Source organism: Miniopterus schreibersii (assembly GCF_964146895.1).
Source record: "Miniopterus schreibersii genome assembly, chromosome: 4".
In the NCBI taxonomy this organism is placed as follows: Eukaryota; Metazoa; Chordata; class Mammalia; order Chiroptera; family Miniopteridae; genus Miniopterus; species Miniopterus schreibersii.
The window spans coordinates 66,945,626-66,962,956 of NC_138105.1; the positions used below are offsets into that span (position 1 = coordinate 66,945,626).

Genomic DNA, 17,331 nt, shown 5'->3' on the forward strand with positions numbered 1-17,331 from the left:
GCAGTGAGAGACACTACTCACTTGGGGACATTGGAGCCTAGGAGTCCCCGTGGCTCTGGCTTCCCATCCTGGAGTCCTTTCTAATCTCCCTAGGGGCTGCTCTCCTGAACGCTCAGCCCAGTGTCCTGCAGTCTGTACTTTCCGATAACAGAGGAGCCATGTTTCAATGTATTAAACTTTTAACATCCACCAGATTCAATTAATCTTATCTTTACAACTCCCAATTACAGGCGGTAATTAAGTGAAAGCAGCATTGTAGACTGGGGATATTGCATTAATCATCACAGCCTTGGTGCCATGAGTTAGTCCTTCCAGTCCGCTGGCATCTTCCCAGAAGGGACAGAATGCTTCATTTCCCCGTTTAGGGGGATGGTAATCCCAAAAGGTGCTTTGGATTGGGGTTAACTTTTATCGTCTTTGTGTAAGTGATAAAAAGCTGTTTTAAAAAGACTAACCTCATCTTTGTCCAGACGATGGAAAATTCTGACAACAGAATCGAAGGTGCTGCAGCCATCTCCTCAAGGGCCCCAGAGGGTGCCCAGAAATTAATTATTTTTATCCTGTTAGATTAGAGACAACACAATACTCAACTTACCTCCCACCCCCACACTTTTATTTTATTAAAAAAGGAGTAATAAACCTCTTAGTTGCAATAGACTTAACCAGCTGCAGCATCTGGGCGATCTTCCATGTTCCGTGTGGGTACCCATCCTTTGCCTGCACCATGAGGGAGGGAGTGGCCCGATGATGCATCCTCACATTTGACTCATTCCAGAATGTGCGACAATGGCCTTTTTTATTCTGGAACAGGGTCTGTCCTCCTCAGCACTATTGACATTTAGGGCCTGATTATTCTCTGTGGGGGCCATCCGGGGCATTGTGGGGGATTGAGCAGCAACCCTGGCTCCCACCCATTCAATGCCAAAAGCACCCCTAGTCATAACAACCATGGGGACATGGCCCGGTGTCCCTTGGGGGGAGGATCACTGTGGTTGAGAACCATTTTTCTGGAGTTCCTCCTAAATGGGGCTCAGGTGTGCTCAGCACTTTGCATCATTAAGGACTTGCTCCCCAGTTCTGCCTGCCTTTGTTTGAAAATTGATGTTTTTATCTTACCAAATCCCCTGAAGTGGGCTGGGGGTGGCATGTCAGTTGGGTTGGGGTTTCTAAGCACCCCTGCCCTCGGCCTCTCATCCCTCCAGCTTCCTTACATGGCATCAGCAAGATGTCACTCTTGCTGCATCTGTTTGCAAACTTCCACCTCACATTTCTTTAAATTTATGATGGAGCCTCGTAATCTTTCAAATGTAAAATATGTAAAAATAAAACTTATGAAACGAGTGACAGAAATTCTTCTCCTTCCTGAAGCTTCTTTCCTCTTCGGCTCCTCGGACTGGGAGGACAGGCTGGCAACACAAGGCAGCCAGTGTCCCCACCCCTACAGCTCCAGTCCAGTGCTTTTATTTTATTTTTTGCTTTTAAAGCCTCATCGAGGTTTAGTGTCGCTTAACTGGGAATGTTTTCACTCCTGGCATTTGAGAGTGCCGTCACAACCCACCGGGTCCCTGATCCTTAGCCCTCCCGCCTCACTAACCCCTTCTGTGTGGAATTCCTCCCCTTACAGCTGCCACTCACCTCACAGCACTGACCGCAGCAGCAGTCACGTCTGCTCTGTGCATGAGCTGTGTGTCTCTCTGAGGCCACACAGGCTCCCCAGGGACTCTCAAGTGTATGGTGGCCACATGAGCTCACTTCTGACATGCCTTCCTTCTTGTAGGTACGCCATCCCGCCGGAGCATGGCAAGCGCCTGGAGCGGCTGGCAATTGGTAGGTGTCTGCAGCTGAGGACCGGGGCCTGAGACCTGGGACCTGGGTAGGGTGAGGTGGGGCATGTGGGGTGGGGAGGCAGCAGTCATCCCTCTCAGGTTTTGCTGTGTGTTTAGGTTTTAATTTCTGGGAGCTGCAAAATATCACTGTCTTAGTATACCATTTTCTTGCACCCTCATGATCAGATCTGTGGTCCCTCTGCTAGGGTGTTTGTCACTTCATAGATTCTGCACAGAAATGCTGTTGCTTTAAACAGGCCTTTGTTTTCCGCTTTCTTAGCATGGAGTTCTTGGACGTGGTGGCAGGCTCCTGAGGGTCAGGGAGGGCGGCTACGTTCTGTCTCCCGACGCCTGGCACTGTGTCTCACTGTTTTCTAAGTCTTCAAGTCTTTGTTCAGCCTCCAGTCTCGAAAATGAGAAGTTAGTTAGGAGCAACCTCACCTGGGCCTCGGAGCTGCGTGGTGACCACAAGGCCCCTACCCTCTTGTGTGGGGTTTTGACTCACCTGGACTCCCTCATCAAATGTCCCTTCCAGCAGCCACTGTCTTACCACCTGTATTCAGACCCCTGCTGGGGCCTTATGGGACCAACGGATTTGTCTGAGGGAGTCCCAGGGTGTGTCTGGAGATGGGGCACTGACCACTCGAGGTCAAGGCAGGACCTCAGGGTGAGGAATTGGCAGAGACCTGCCAGACATCTGGCTAGGCGGTGCTGAGGCCCCTGACACCCTGATGTAAGGACTGGGCAGGTGACCTTCCAGTGCTCCCCTTCATGGCACCCTGCTTTCTATCCCAATGGTCTGGCCCTCGCTTGTTACCTGGAGAGCCAGCCCCTCCCTCGAAGGCAGCACGTAGGTGGGGGTGAGGTGGGCAAAGTGATTGGTTAGGAGCTGCTCCAGTAGCACAGGGTCCATCTGATCATCCTGACCTTCTGGGCTGCAGTGACAGGTAGCCCAGCCCTCCTGAAGTATCCACAGAACCTTCTGGAAGCCATCACTCCATATTGGTGCAGGCTCTCTCACTGCTGGCCTCAGTCTTCTGACCCCTCTTCACACCTCACCAAAAAATGCCCATCACATTCTCTTCACCTTCCCATTCGTCTTTTGACTTTGGAGATGGGAATGGTGGATCAGTCTTTCTGGAAAAATAGGGGCCTCCTGTCCTAGCTACACTCAGAGCTGTGTGCCTGCACACCAGTGACACAGGTCCTGAGAATGGAGAAAGGGTGAGTGGGGTAGGTGTCCCAGCCTCCCAGGTGGAGGGCGGCGGTGTTGGTTAACATTTCTGTTGGAGACCTGAACTCTGTCCTCATGGGAAGAGCTGAGCTCCTCTCTCCAGAACATGCTCTCATAGAAATGCCACAGTTACAGGCAGCCCTAGTCAGGGTCTATTTCACTTATTGTGCTCTAAAATAAAACCAAATTAAAAATGTTTTCCCATTGTATTTTTTTAAATAAAATAGACATTTAAAATACAATTTTTAAAAATCCTCATCGAGGATATATTTTTTTAATTGATTTGTTCTAGAGAGAAAGGAAGGGAGAGAGAGAAGGAGAGAGAGAAACACCAATGTGAGAGAGAAATATTGAGATCGGTTGCCTCCGTACACTTCACAACTGGGATTGAGCCCATAACCTAGGTATGTGCCCTTACCAGGATTGACCCCTTAAACTTTTGGTGTATGGGATGATGCTCCAACTAACTGAGCCACCCGTCCAAGACTAAAATACAAATTTTAATTTAAAAATATGTTAAAAAATATTTTCTCAATATATTAGGTTACTCTTGCTGTTGTAAAAAATTATCACAAGCTCAGTGACTTAAAGGAACACAAATTCCCTCAATTTTGCTGTAAACCTTAAATTGCTCTAAGAAAAAGTTCTAATTTAGCCCTGGCTTCTTTGGCTTAGTGTTTAGAGTGTCGGCCCTCGGACTGAAGGGTCCCAGGTTTGATTCTGGCCAAGGGCATGTACCTTAGTTGCAGGCTCCACCACAGTCCGAGTGAGAACAGGAGGCAACCAGCTGACGTGTCTCACATCTATGTCTCTCTCTCTCTCCCTCCCTTTCACTCTCTCTGAAAATCAATGGAAAAAATATCTTTTAAAAAGAAAAAAAGTTCTAATTTAAAATAAACTCACAGATTCATTTCTTTACAGTTCTGGAGGTCAGAAGTCCAAAATGAACCTTATGGAGCTAAAACCCAGGTGTGGGCAGGGCTGGGTTTCCAGGGGAGAATCGTTTCCTGCCTTTCCCAGCTTCTAGAGACACCACATCCTGGGCTTGTGGCCCCTCCCTCCATCCTCACAGCTAGCAGCACAGCCTCTTCCATCTCTGACTCTGACCTTCCTGCTTCTTATGAGGATCCTGTGGTGACATTGGCCCCCCCCGGGGAATCCAGGGTCATCCCCATCTCAGGGGCCTTAATTTAATCCCATCTGTAGAGTCCCTCTAGCCAGAGAAGGGAACATAATCACAGGTTCTGGGGATTGGGTTAGGGGCATCTTGGGTGGCCACTGTTCAGCCTCCAACACCTATAGAGACACGAGAGAAAACATCTTCAGGCAGTCAGCAGGGACATGCTCTGGTGACCCCATGACTGACGCTGCCTGACCCTTGCCCACAACTTCTCTAAAATTCAGCAGTTAGCCATGCCCAGACTGTTGTCACTCAATATGCCTTTTCTACTAGAAAATTTCTGTTTTGGATGATCTGAGTGCAAGCTAGTGAACCTAGATATACTGTGGGAACCTAGATAGGGGCTCTTCCTGGAACTCAGCCATGCTCCCTGAACCATTCCTGCAGCCCTGGCTGTCCATGTATTTTCTGACACCCGGGGACCTGTATGGCTGGTAGGAGCTTATTGGCAGGACTGGAAGAGCAAGAGTGAGCAAGCTCTGAGGTCTATAGGAGGTCACCCATCATTGCTTTTCGAAAAATAGGGACTCATTAAGTCACTCCTCGGCAGGGTGGCCAGAATTCGAGAAACTTGGCTGTCTGCACTGGAGGAGGGTCGGGAAGTCGTGGTGATTCCTCTATAGCCCCTCAATGAGGTCTGCTTTCCCCTCCTTGGAGGAAGGACAGGAAGGTTCTAGGGCATGCAAAGCCTGACCTCTTCGGTGCCCCTTTCAAACTTTGACACCTGCATCCTGTGGTTAAAGGGGCAGGCGTCTCTGACTCCATTATTGAGATGGGTGGAATGAGTTTGCGATTAATATGGAAAATGAATAGCAGCACTCCAAATGGGCTCACTGGGAGAGTTGTGGAGCCCACAGAGCATTAATGTGTTGGCGCATTATTGGTGCTAATCACTTAAAATGTGCGCCTTTATTAGAGCCTTAATGAGAGCCACTTAAACTGTGCATTAAAAAGAGGAACTGCAGAGAGGCCGGCGGGCCAGGCGGCAGGCAGCCATAACTCTAATTGAAACGCTTTTAGTACAGAAGAAAGTTGCAGGATTCAGTAGTCTTTTGCACTTTCCAGAACCTTGCCATTGTGTCCTTGCAGCCAGGCACCATCTGCCAGCATGGAAAGTGTCAAAGCCTCCTCTCCCCGTGTCAGCGTGTGCGTGGGGCTGTGTGCTTGTGCACACCCACACGTGAATGTGCCCTCTCTGACCAGTGACACATTGAGAGTATCAAGGTCTGGGTCAGCTTCTAGAAGGATCCTGGGGCTGGTTATGCCACAGTCATGGAGGGTGGTGGATGCTTAGGGGCACATCCCATACCTCGTCCTCACCGAGTCCTCATGGCAGCCCTTCCTTGCCTCTTGGTGATGGTTTGCGATGAGGAGACCAGCTGCCTTTTGGTGGAATTCTGGAACTTTCAGGTGGAATTCCAGAACCATAGGATGCAGGTGTCATTGATTTGAGGTTCAGCCAGCAAGTGGTTTGGAAGCATCTCTGAACTATGTTAGTTAAACATGATTTCTGAGCAGGTAAAGCTGATGGTCTGAGTTCCAATGTTTACAAATATTACCTTAAGTTAACTACATGGTATATAGTCTTGGAAGGGAGCATGTGCACATGCAAACTTTGTAACAGAGGATTAGGGACCTGAGCTGTGGTCACAGCCAGGATCAGGCTGCTCTGTGGTTTCCCCACAGGGCTAGGGGCCTCGGGCGGGTTGGTTGATGACCTGAGCCTCTGTTTCCTCACCTGCCCGGTGACCATGGGGACCATGTGTGCAAAGAGCCAAGAGCAGAGCCTGGGCCACTCAGATGGCCTCCTCTTTGTTGCACACTTGGTTGTGGTGTGTGTGTATGTGGAGAGCACCACTCCTTATTGATCACAGCTTGTCTGATTTGAGAACATCAGCTTCTGTGTCCTGTCTCCTGGGCTTTGCTTTCAAGTGGCTGAGTGACCACGTGGATATAGCACAGTTGGTCCTTTGGAGGAGGTTGGAGGGGAAGTCTCTGTGCAGCCATGCCATGCCCCATCCCCCATCTGTGACTGCGTGTGTGCCTTGGGCATGAGCCTTGTCACACAGACAGCCCTGGATTGTTCTCCATTCCAGATTTACTAAATGAAGGCCAGGGAGTATCAACATCACTGTCACCAGTAAGCACATGGCTGTGTGATGGGGTTCATGTGTTTGGTTCCCTTGGAGCTGCAGGTGCCTTGCTGTATGCTCCAACAGAAGGAAAGAGCTGCCTCCAGAAAGAGTTGTCCTGGCCCAGCCCTAGCCCCGGCCCTTAGACTGATGCCCATCTCTTTCACTCCAGGGTTCTTCCCCGGGAGTTCCCAGGGCTGCGACGCCTTCCTGCGGCACAAGATGACCCTCATCTCGCCCATCATCCTCAAGAAGTACGGAATCCCGTTCAGCCGGGTACGTAGGGGCTGCTCCAGGAGGGTCTTCTGGCCCAGGTGACCACAAACATCCCAGGAAACTGGCTTTTTAACCCTTAAGAAGGTTCTAGAACAAGGGCAAGCTAAGGGAGGGCCACATTGGCTGGGCAGTCAGCCTTCAACTCTTCCAGGTGGAGATGAGAATGGGACAGGGGAGAATCCAGTGGGGCCTTGACTTTCCCTTCCACGCCCTCCCAAACCCAAACCCAAACCCAAATCCAAACCCAAACCAACCCAAACCTGTACTTGGCCAGATGTGGCCAGTAGGCTGTCCCTCTGCAGGGTCCAGCAGGGTCAGGTTGGAGAGTGGAGGGGCTGCTCCTGCAGATTTTCCAGGAAGCTGAAGAATACCCCAAGACCAGGGGCAGGCTCCTCTACTCCCCAGAGGGGAGCTGGGTTCCCACTGCCCTCTTTGCCCTTGATCTGGCCCATACCACAGTCCAGATTGAATACCTGGTTAGAAATGAACTATCTGGGTCTCCCGCAGAGGGAAGACTAAACTCATTTACTTTACTACTCCAAGGGCAAAGGGCTGTGATGAATAGGCCTGAAGCCAGGGAACCTGGTTGGCAGAGAACCCACTTCCTGTGGAGGGCAGGTGGTGGGAGCTGAGCACCTGAGGCCCGGAGGTGGCTCTACCCTGGGGTTGGGCTCAGCAGTTGTGCATTCTAGGTGATTCCTTCTCCAAGGACAGGCCTCCTGGGCAGGAAAGTCTAAGCTTGTGTCCCCAATCAATCCAGGCAAGAGGCATGTGCTGGGAACCTTCCAAATAGGCCGAGCAGACTGGGGAGGAGGGTCCTGTGGGAGCCTGGGTTCTGAAGGTTTCCCCAGAAGAACGATTTGTCAAGTATGGTGGCAAGTTCTGCTATCAGATCTTCATGCCTCACTCTCACCTGAGTGTCAGCAAGCTGGAAATTGCTTCTGATATTTCAATCAAACTGCTGGCAGCATTAGTGCTCGGATCGGGGATTTGTTCTTTCTGTTGGAGCCACAACCAGGAAGCGACTTGCAGCCATCACTTGTTCATCAGGTCATGAGGTATTTTGCTTTGAGAAATGCAGGTTTTGCGTTTTTCTCTTCTCCCTGTTTTTGGTCAGAACACCCTTTGTTACCAGGAACCTCATAGACAGATCATGGAAGTGAGAAGTCCTTGCTCTCCTGTGGTTTGTCAAGAACATTCTCCAAGGCTATGCTTTTTGGACAGGGATCCAGGAGCTGGCTGGCAGGGCTCTGTTTTCTTTCTGAGGCCAGCAGGGCGAGGGCCCTTGTCTTTGGGCTCCGATGGATGCCCCAGTGAGGGTGCGATGTGGATTCCTGATCTGAGTTCCTGGTGGCCTTGAAAGGAGTGACTCCCACACCACTTATAAATCTCTGAAATGGTATTTATGTCTAGAAGAAAAAGCAGATCAATAACAAGCTTTTTAATAATTAAAAGTGTGTATTTCTGGAGTCTGCCATTGACTTCCTCATTTATTCTATGTGAGCTTGCACAAGAAACCAAATTCCGGGCTTTCCCAGTGACTGGCATTTGGGGCTACTACTCCCTTCACTCCTTATTACTTTGCCATCCAACCTGTCCATCATCCCCAGTGCCTTCTAATTTACTGTCGGGATAATGTTGACAGCAGTGACATGGAGGACAGACACTGTGGACTCAAAATGAAGTCACTGGGATGAAGATTTCTGACAGGAAATAATCTTCTGTTGTCCTAACAGAGTGCCTCTTCTTTTCTAGGCCTTGATTCATGGCCAGGGGTCGGGCAGGGGGAAGTAAGCCCCAAGTCTGCCCAAACCTAGAGTAGAGGCACCTCCCGTACCTCCTGGGGATGTTAGGCTTGGCATCCCCAGTACCCTGCTATGCTCCCAGAAGGCTCTGTACTTGTGCCACATGGGGCCATGCCCTGGTGGAGAGAAGGGGAGCATGCAAGTTGGCAGTAGAGGAAAAGTGCTTTCCAGGTCAGCTCAAATAAAATAAGCAAAACAGTAACTGCATTTAAAAAAATAGAAGCTCTAAGTCTTGTGTCAGAAGTGGCCCAGAGAACCCTTGCTGTAGATGGGGTGGCTGGGACCTTGGGGACACGTGAGTGTTCTCTCCCCCCATCTCCTGCTGCATGCTTCATTCCCCACACTCAGCTGTCACTTGGACAGGAATTTTAAAATATAACTTAATGCACACTGACTTCCCTTGATTGGTGCAATTCATTATTTGAAAAGAAAAATATCTTAGTGTTCTTAAGGGCTGGCTTTTCTCCAGGCTGTGTCAGTTTTGATTGATTTTTGACTCTGTGGTTGGCTTCTGGAAGTCTCACCCCCCCTTCCCTCTCCCCTTTCTCCCCCCACCAGAGTTTGACATCTCTCTGGTACTTAAACGAATCTAGTGATTTCTGCTCATCTCTCTGGGGGAATAAGTAAAGATCAGCAGCCCCGAGAACTTCTACAAATCAACAATAAAAAGATGAGCCAAGAGATTAATAGGAAGGGGTGAAAGGCTTGAACAGACTTTGCACAAGGAGACGTACACGCAAACCAACATGTGCAACATTCTGTGGATTTTGGAGAAAGGAGACCAAAGCCAAGGAGATCCCACTGCACATGCCCAAATGCTGAGAGGGGAGTAGAGGGCACTCTCGCTCACCACCAGTGGGGCTGCAGACGAGCAGCCACTATGGAAAAGCAGTTGGCAGTTTCTTAGTGGTGTGGCCATGTACCCTCCCTGAGACCCTGAGGCCTCCCCCTTCCATGTCTGTTTATTCAAAAGAAATGCAAACACGTGTTTGTGAGAAGACTGGCCCAGCAGCTCTATTCACCTGAGTCCTAAAGTCTGTCTACAGGAGAATGGGTAATAGTGACACATCCCCACGACAGAATTCCCTTTAGAAACAAAAAGGAGAGAAAGACAGATGTGCACGCAGGATGAATGCATCTCGAAAAGCAAAAAGAGCCAGACACAGGAGTAGATCATCTGATTCCATTTACATGAAACCCTAGAAAGAAACAGAATCTGTGGTGGCAGAAAGCACACTGGCTTGAAAGGTACTGGGGTACTTCAGTTTCCAGGGTACCAGAAATGTCTGTTTCTGTCTAGGGTGGTGGTTACTCAGACTCTGCACAACCTGTCATCTGTGCCTTCTCCTGACTATAAATCAAGGAAAAGATAAGCCCACCTGGCTGCAGAGAGAGTTGCTCTCATGCCACCAGCCTCAGCTTCCACAACCATGAATTGGACCAACAGCTCCACTTCGAGTCCCGGAGAGTGGGAATGTTGTGCACTCTTGTTTGTGCTCTGTCTTTCTGTATAGTCGCCTCTTGGAGTGCTTGGTTGATGGGCTCAGTGACAGTGGAGGAGGGTGGTCAGTGTGGTCATAGAAAGTGTCTCTTCCCTGGATGAGGGGATGAGGCTGCAGCCCCCGCCTTTTCCTCCAGGCTTTCAGGTGGTGGTTTCAGAAGCATTGATCTGGTGTCATTGTGGGCCCCACCCCATCAGTCATGCACAGCTCCTGGTTTTAGAGTCTCTGTTGCAGTATCTGGTTGTCCAGACCATTTGAATTGGTCTAGAAACATCAGCTCTCTCGTCAGAGCTCTGACCTTGACATCGTTTTCTTCCACATGCTGATGTCTCTTCAGTCTCTTTGACCTCATCTGGAAGGCCCCACCTCTTGGAATAGAAAGGATAGATTCTGTGCTTATGATGATGAGGGACTTAGGTCATCTTAGGGCAGGACACTGTAATGTGCATACGCCTGTCCTGCGCTCAGAAGTTCTGCAGCTGCCATCAGTGCCATCCACCCCTCTGATGTATGGGAACATCTCACAGCAGACGGGAGGTGTGACACGGCCACCTTCCTCCAAAATGGGAGACCCCCTCCTCACCAAAAGCGAGAAGTGCCTAGAATGGTAACATCCAGCTGTCCCTCTGTATCTGCAGTTCACTCCTCTGAGGAGCGCTGTCTGTCGCCTCAGGGTTCCAGCTGGGCTATGGGGAGCAGGGCTGGTAGTGAGCTGTTGACCTGGCTGCTGCCATACCTACTTCGTCAGCCCATGGGAAATGGGCGGGAGCCTGTGAAGTTAGGTAGAGCCACCTTTCACTTGGCAGACTCTGTTGACTCCTGAAGTAAGGGCTCCCTGGCACTTGTTGGGAACTCCTTGAGCCCCCATCCCCTTCTGTGCTCCTTGGTGGCTCCTGGCTCCAGCCCGTCCCTGCCCCAGGCCAGGCATTGCTTCTGGCAGGTGAGCCATGCATGAACTCCTCTTCCTTCTGAGTCTGGGCCTTATCCTCCTCACCTGTCAGCCTCCCCTCACCTGCCGGACTCTTCTTCCTTAGATCACACAGGAAGCTGGGGAGTTCATGATCACCTTTCCCTATGGCTACCACGCCGGCTTCAATCATGGATTCAATTGTGCTGAATCGACCAATTTTGCTACCCTGCGGTGGATTGATTACGGCAAGGTGGCCACTCAGGTAAGTGCCCCCCGACACCATGAAAGACTAAAAAGGGGGCCAGTCCTTCCGAGCCAGCTCTCTTGGGCCCAGGCCTATGTAGCAGCTGGGAGCCCAAACTTTCCATCGGTCTGTTTCTGAGATCCTCAGTGAACTTGTCCCCAGAACATTTTTCACCTGGAAGAGTGGGGACAAGGCATGAGTGGGATGGGTGGACATGCAGCAGATAGGGCCTGGGAAGGCCTAGGGTTGGGGGCTCCCCGTCTCCTGGAAGAACCCAGACATGGCACACCCTGTGCTCTCTGGGCCTGAGGGCTGCCTGCTGCATTGCTGTCCCTGGAGGATACTGAAAGGTGAGAAGACTCCTTTGATTCCTCCCACCCCCAGTAATTTGCCATTTCTGGTCTCCAAAGGCTGATTATTATCCAAAAGATGTGACATCTGAACTGAGTGCTTGTTCTCAAATTGCCCTAGCTCTGAGTGCACCTGTCTTTGTGGTTTTGATTGACAGCTTGGAGGGCTCTATGGCAAGTCCATGGAGTTGTTGGGTGTAGGGCTGGGTCGTGCCTGCCTCATTTCCTTCCTCTTGCTTGTCTCCCCCTGGAGGCTTGAGGTGTGGCTCTGGAGGTCCAGGTGACAGGATGTACACAGGGCTCATGAACTGCAGGCCTACCCAGTCAAGTGGGGGATGATGGAACTTTGGAGGGAGTAGCAAGAAAGAGGACTGTTGGGCTAACAGTAGGCCCAGCCCTTTCCTAGCTGCTGCCAGTACCAGGGACCTTCCTCCCGGGACTGTTACTGAAACCTTCAATGTCTGTCCCATCTGCCACAGAGGAAGATGGCAGGCTTCTCCCATCCAGCTGGACTCAAGTCGATCTGCCCCAGCTCACAGGTTTCAGCCCCTTCTGGCCCTCTCTCTATGGCAGAGGCAGGCCCAGCCACTTGTGGGAGTCTTGCTCTGGCGTTGGGGCACAGGGAACAGGAGAAGCCCCTCCAGCTGGCTGCATACAGGGTAAAAAGGGGCGTTTCCTGCCAGCCTCCCACATTGGAGCCTTGGGTTTCTCCGCACAATTGCTTAGTTGTTCCCAGTTATGGCCAAGGGTCAGGACAAATGGTGGGGTCAGTGTACCTGAAACCCAGACCCTGACTCATGTAGCATTTTCTAGACCTCAGACCTTTGCAAAGAGGGTCTAAGCAGTGATGTTCAGTACAGTGGCCAGTGGCTACACACGGGTGTCGTGGCCTTGAGATGTGGCCCAATTGCACGGAGATGAGCTGTGAGGGTAACATACATGGTGTCTAAGACTTCAGGTGTAACAAAGAACAGGAAATATCTCACCAAAAATCTGTTTTAATTGGTTATGTTGACTGATATTTTTGTATAGCTTAAGTTATACAAAATATATTATTAAAGTGAATGTCACCTGCTTCTTTTCACAATTTGAATGTGGCAACCAGAAAGGTGGCTTGCGTTATATTTCTTTCTTTCTTTTTTTAAAAAATATATCTTTATTGATTTCAGAGAGAGGAAGGAAGAGGGAGAGAGAGAGAGAAACATCAATGATGGGAGAGTTGTCATTGATCAGCTGCCTCCTGCACGCCCCTGACTGGGGATCGAGCCTGCAACCCGGGCATGTGCCCTGGCCGGGAATCGAACCTTGATCTCCTGGATCCTAGGTTAATGCTCAACCGCTGAGCCACGCCCAGCCAGGCTGTGTTATATTTCTATTGGGCAGTACTGTTCTAGACAAATTGGCTAGCCTTTATTTTTCTTATTATCTGTTTCCCTGGCTTTACTATTTCAACGAGTTTAGAAAAGGAAATGGGCTTTGTAGCAAGGAAGATGGGGGAGGTGCTCCCAGGATTTAAAAGCATTGGGCTTTTTATACTTAATTCAGAAAATCGTGATGGGATTGTCACAGGTGGAGACTCTGGGTGTCACTAAAAGAGGAGACATGCGAATGTTAGGATTTGCCCATCTGATCTAAAGGAGTAAATATCCAGGGTGTGTGGTTTTGTTTGCATTACCTGGGGGTACCATGGATGGTAAGACTCAAGGTAGAGAGAACCTTCAGGACTTGCGTGTGCCGTGACCTCCTGCCAAGGCGGGAGCTGCCATGGAGCCAGGAGCCCAGGACCAGGTTTTTTTCTGGAGAGGCTGTCAGAGCCGAAACTGAGCAGGGCCAGGGGACTGCCCAGATATTAGAAGCTATTTTAGGTTCAACCATGTGTTCACAGACAAGCGACATTTGGGAAGTACAGCCTTAGATTGGACCTCCACGCTCACATCGCCAGGTGGCAGAGCGTGAAATGACTGAACAAGTGGCGCTTGGTGCTCGGAGCAAGCTGGGGTTCAAAGTGGACATCCAGGCACCGTGCAGGGCTCCCTTGAAGAGCCGTCTGGGCTGCCCAGGCCCCTGCAGCAGGAAGGCAAGGGGTTCAGCCAGGGAATGACCATTGGCCATTGGTCCTGGATGTCATCTTTCAGGCTTTGGGGTACTGAAATGGGGCAGCAGTTCCTGACTCTTGTAAGCTCTGCTGTCCCCATAACTAGTCCAGGCTGCAGATACTGCCAAGGTGCCTGGCCTTAGAGATAATAAGCTGAGGCATGTCAGAGGCAGGTCCGGAGAGAGGCAGGGCAATCATTCAGGTCAGATGGCACACAGGGACCTGTGAGTCCTCAGCCAAATTTTAGGGAGTGGGGAGGATCTCAAGATTCCTTTTCCTGTAAGTCAACCTGAGCTGCCCCACTCCATCTGTGTTTTGGGCCAGTTTCTTCTAGCACCTTCATCAGAACATAACCTAGGGGAGAATTTCCACTTCCTAGATTTTAGGGACTATTTTACTTGTTGATTTGTTACCTTCTTCAAGCTCCTGCCCTCTATTGTCTCTTTTCTGTCATTCTGACTCTTGCTAACACATTAAAAGCCAGACTGTCATACTTGGTTAGTCTGTATGAGTTTTTGGTATCTCCTTCCAGAGCAGGGGTTGCAAACTGGCAGGCTGACTATTTTTGTATGGTCTGCAAACAGAGAATGATTTTTACACTTTTAAAGAGTGGGGTGGGGTGGAATCAAAAGAAGAATATGCAACATACAATTAGATGAAACTCAGATTTCACCTTCATAAATAAAGTTTTATGGGTGCCCAGCCTCACCTGTATCATTGACCTGTTGTCTGCGGCTGCTTTCACCTGCAATGGTGGAGTTGAGAAGCTATAACAGAGCGTCTGGCCTGCAAAGCTGAAAATATTTGCCATTTGGTGTGGGCCTTTCCTGCCAGCCCTGGCTCTAGCCAGTTAGGGCTAAACAGTCACCTCCTGTACTCCCAGAGCCAAGGCCACTGCCTCTTGGGTTCAGATGGACCCAAGAGGGTGCCAGTAGTTGTGGCCACCCAGTAGGGTATGCCAAATGCCGATGCCACAGCTGCCACCTGCAGAGCATCAACCCTCCCCCCCCCCGAATGTCCTGACTGCAGGGCAGAGGGGCTCCCAGGTTCCTCCTGGGCATAAAACCCTGGAGAAAAAGCTTGCAGCCTGTCACTGGAGCCCCTCTGAGGGAGTTCCTTTGGGCCCCATTTGCAGCTGGAGGTTGCCTGGGGAGTATTCTCTCTTCCCCCTCTCACTGCAGCACAAACACAGAACACTGACCAGCTCTGTTCATTGTCAAGTTAAGATGGTGTTTTTCTCCCAGATGGTTTCCTTTCTGAGCCACTTTACCTGTGTTAACCCTCATTACCCATCTGTGCATGGGAAGAAAACACATGGCTGCCTGCACCTGCCCAGCTACCCTGTGGTGGTGGGGTCCTGTTGTATCCCTGCCTCAGGGTACCTGGGGATATCAGGACTGCCTCCCTCACACCTACAATCTTTGGACTACCCTGAGCTTTTCTGTCTATTAAAGGGGATGCCCTTTCTTGGAGCTCTCTTAACATAAAGTGGGAAGAGATATACAAGAACACTCTGTGTGGCACTCTGTGCTCAGCAAGTGTCCCCAGTCCCTCAGACTCTGGCTTGTTGGTCCAATCTAGGGTTCTCCTCACCGCTGTGGAAATTCGCGACCATCCTGGGCACTGTGGAGGGTTGAGCAGCATTCCCGGCCCCAACCCATACAATGCCAGGAGCACCTCCAATCGTGACAACCACAGATGTGCCCAGATGTGGCCCAGTGTCCCCTGGGGCCAGGATCAGCCCCTGTTGAGACCCCTGTTTAGCCAGACCAGGTTTCTTCTTTCTCTTTTTGGGCAGTGGGTGGTTGTCCAGTGATATTTGTAGACTCTCTGATACAGATGTCATAAGCTCGATGTATTTTCTTTCCAGATTTCTCCTAAGGGCATCTCCCAGGGCATCATGTTTGGGGCTGTAAGCTTCCTTTTCCTACTGAAAGTAATTTCCTCTCCTGTGTTTTGCAGCCATGGGATTTGAGGTCCCTTAAGCAGGTCAGATAACAGATATTGTGGCCAGAGACTGGAAACCTCTCTTAACGCCATCCTCTCTGTGAGCAGGGAGACATCCCCCCTTCCAGCCTCCACCTCCTTACTCCTGCTCCAGGGATCATGGGTTTCATTAGTCTCATGTGCTTCTCTTTTCTAGAGGGGAGGCTGGGCCAACAGGAGTTGTGGGAATGAAACAAGGACTCCACAGAGCATCAATTTGCCTCCACCTTAGAAACTGTTCCTCTTTGAGGAGCTAGATGTTAGAGTGAGTGCTCCTCCTCATTCTGGGATTCCAGAGTTTTTACCAACCTGCAAATCACCCCCTCATACACAACAGTGACTGGATGACATCCACCCCCAAGGGCCCATTGGCTGCAAGAGCAGGGAGCAGCAAGCAGACATTTAATTTTTTCTGGCTGGAGGTTCTTTCCGTCAAATGCATTCAAACCCAGTGCCAAGAAGCTCCTGCGGAAACCCACCCTAAGCAAAGGGCGGGCTCTTCTTCCTCACAGTTTCTGGACCACAAGTTCCCATTTTGCTGTGCTTCCCAGGCTGTGGCAGAGCGTGGGTGGTGCTGGGCCTCCATCTGGAAATCTATGGAGGGAAATTGCCCTGCCCAATGCACTGCTGACAGTAAATAGCAAGGGCTCCTACATAATGACTCAGAACCCAAGCCAGTCTGCCGGGTGAGCAGAGGGGAGCCTGGGACCTCAGAGGAGGAGGTGTGGATTACCAGATGATTTTTACAGCTTCAAGGAGGGGGTTGGTAACATCCTGCCAGCTTCATCTATCAGTTAGGGGAGACTTAGAACTGAAGGATATACATTGTTGAAAATTAGAAAATAAGGCAAGTAGAAAGGAGGGAAAACAGACCTTCCATTTCTACCACCCACCAGCTGAGAAAAGGAGTGAAGCTCTAACACTTGATACAACGTGGATGGACCTTTAACACATGATGCTCAGTGGGAGAAGCCAGACACAAAAGGCCACACAGTGTGATTCTATTTATGTGAAATGTCCGGAACAGGTAAATCCACCCCTGAATTGTATACTTTGGACAGGTGGATTATAGGGTATGTGAATTGTATCTCAATAAAGCTGTTAAGAAAATTCTACCACCCAGATTAGTTCTTATCATATTGAGATAAAGCTGTTAAAAAAAATCTTACCACTCTGAATAGTTCTTATCAGATCGAGAAAGATAACCCAGTATAAAAAATGGGCAAAAGATGCTCAAGCATCTCATAAATGGTTGGTACACAGGGTGTGGGCAGGTCTACAAGTGGATCCCTGTATGCACCAAGCAGACTCTCCTATAGTCAGCAAACACTTGAGCATATGTTATGTAGGAGGCAGACTAAACACCAATGGGATCATTTCTTTTTACCCATGCAATTGGGAAAGGTGTTTGGGACCAGGAGGCCCTGGGGCCTGTGGAGCCCCGAGCCCTCGGTAGGCTGCTGGTGGGCCCTAAGGGACAGCCTCTGCAGGGTGTCTGCCATCAGTTGTATGTGTGTCTCCTTTGATGTAGCAGTTCTTCCTTTCAACAGTGTGTGGTGGTTTCAGGGATAGTTGCATTGTTAGTTATAATAGTGGAAAATTTATATCTGTGACCAGATTGGGTGAACTATTGGAATATTATGCAGCCTTGAAAATGGATTCACTGAGTATATTGGTGTGGAAAGATAGATACGGCACTTTGAATGAATAAATAGGCTTTGGATCATGAAAGGCAATCCCATTTTATGTGTATGGGTAGGGGTGGGGATAGGGGAATTTGCCCAAATGTTG

The 17,331-nt window shown here is 50.0% G+C and overlaps 1 protein-coding gene across 1 annotated transcript in view; it reads left to right on the forward strand.

Moving 5' to 3' along the window:
- The window catches only part of KDM4B (lysine demethylase 4B), a 129,554-nt gene that overhangs the window by 65,859 nt on the left and 46,364 nt on the right, over window positions 1-17,331 (forward strand). The window contains exons 7-9 of the mRNA XM_081136619.1: window positions 1,778-1,827; window positions 6,545-6,648; window positions 10,990-11,127. Of these exons, the coding sequence (XP_080992745.1) occupies window positions 1,778-1,827; window positions 6,545-6,648; window positions 10,990-11,127 (292 nt within the window). The remainder of the gene's footprint in view (window positions 1-1,777; window positions 1,828-6,544; window positions 6,649-10,989; window positions 11,128-17,331) is intronic.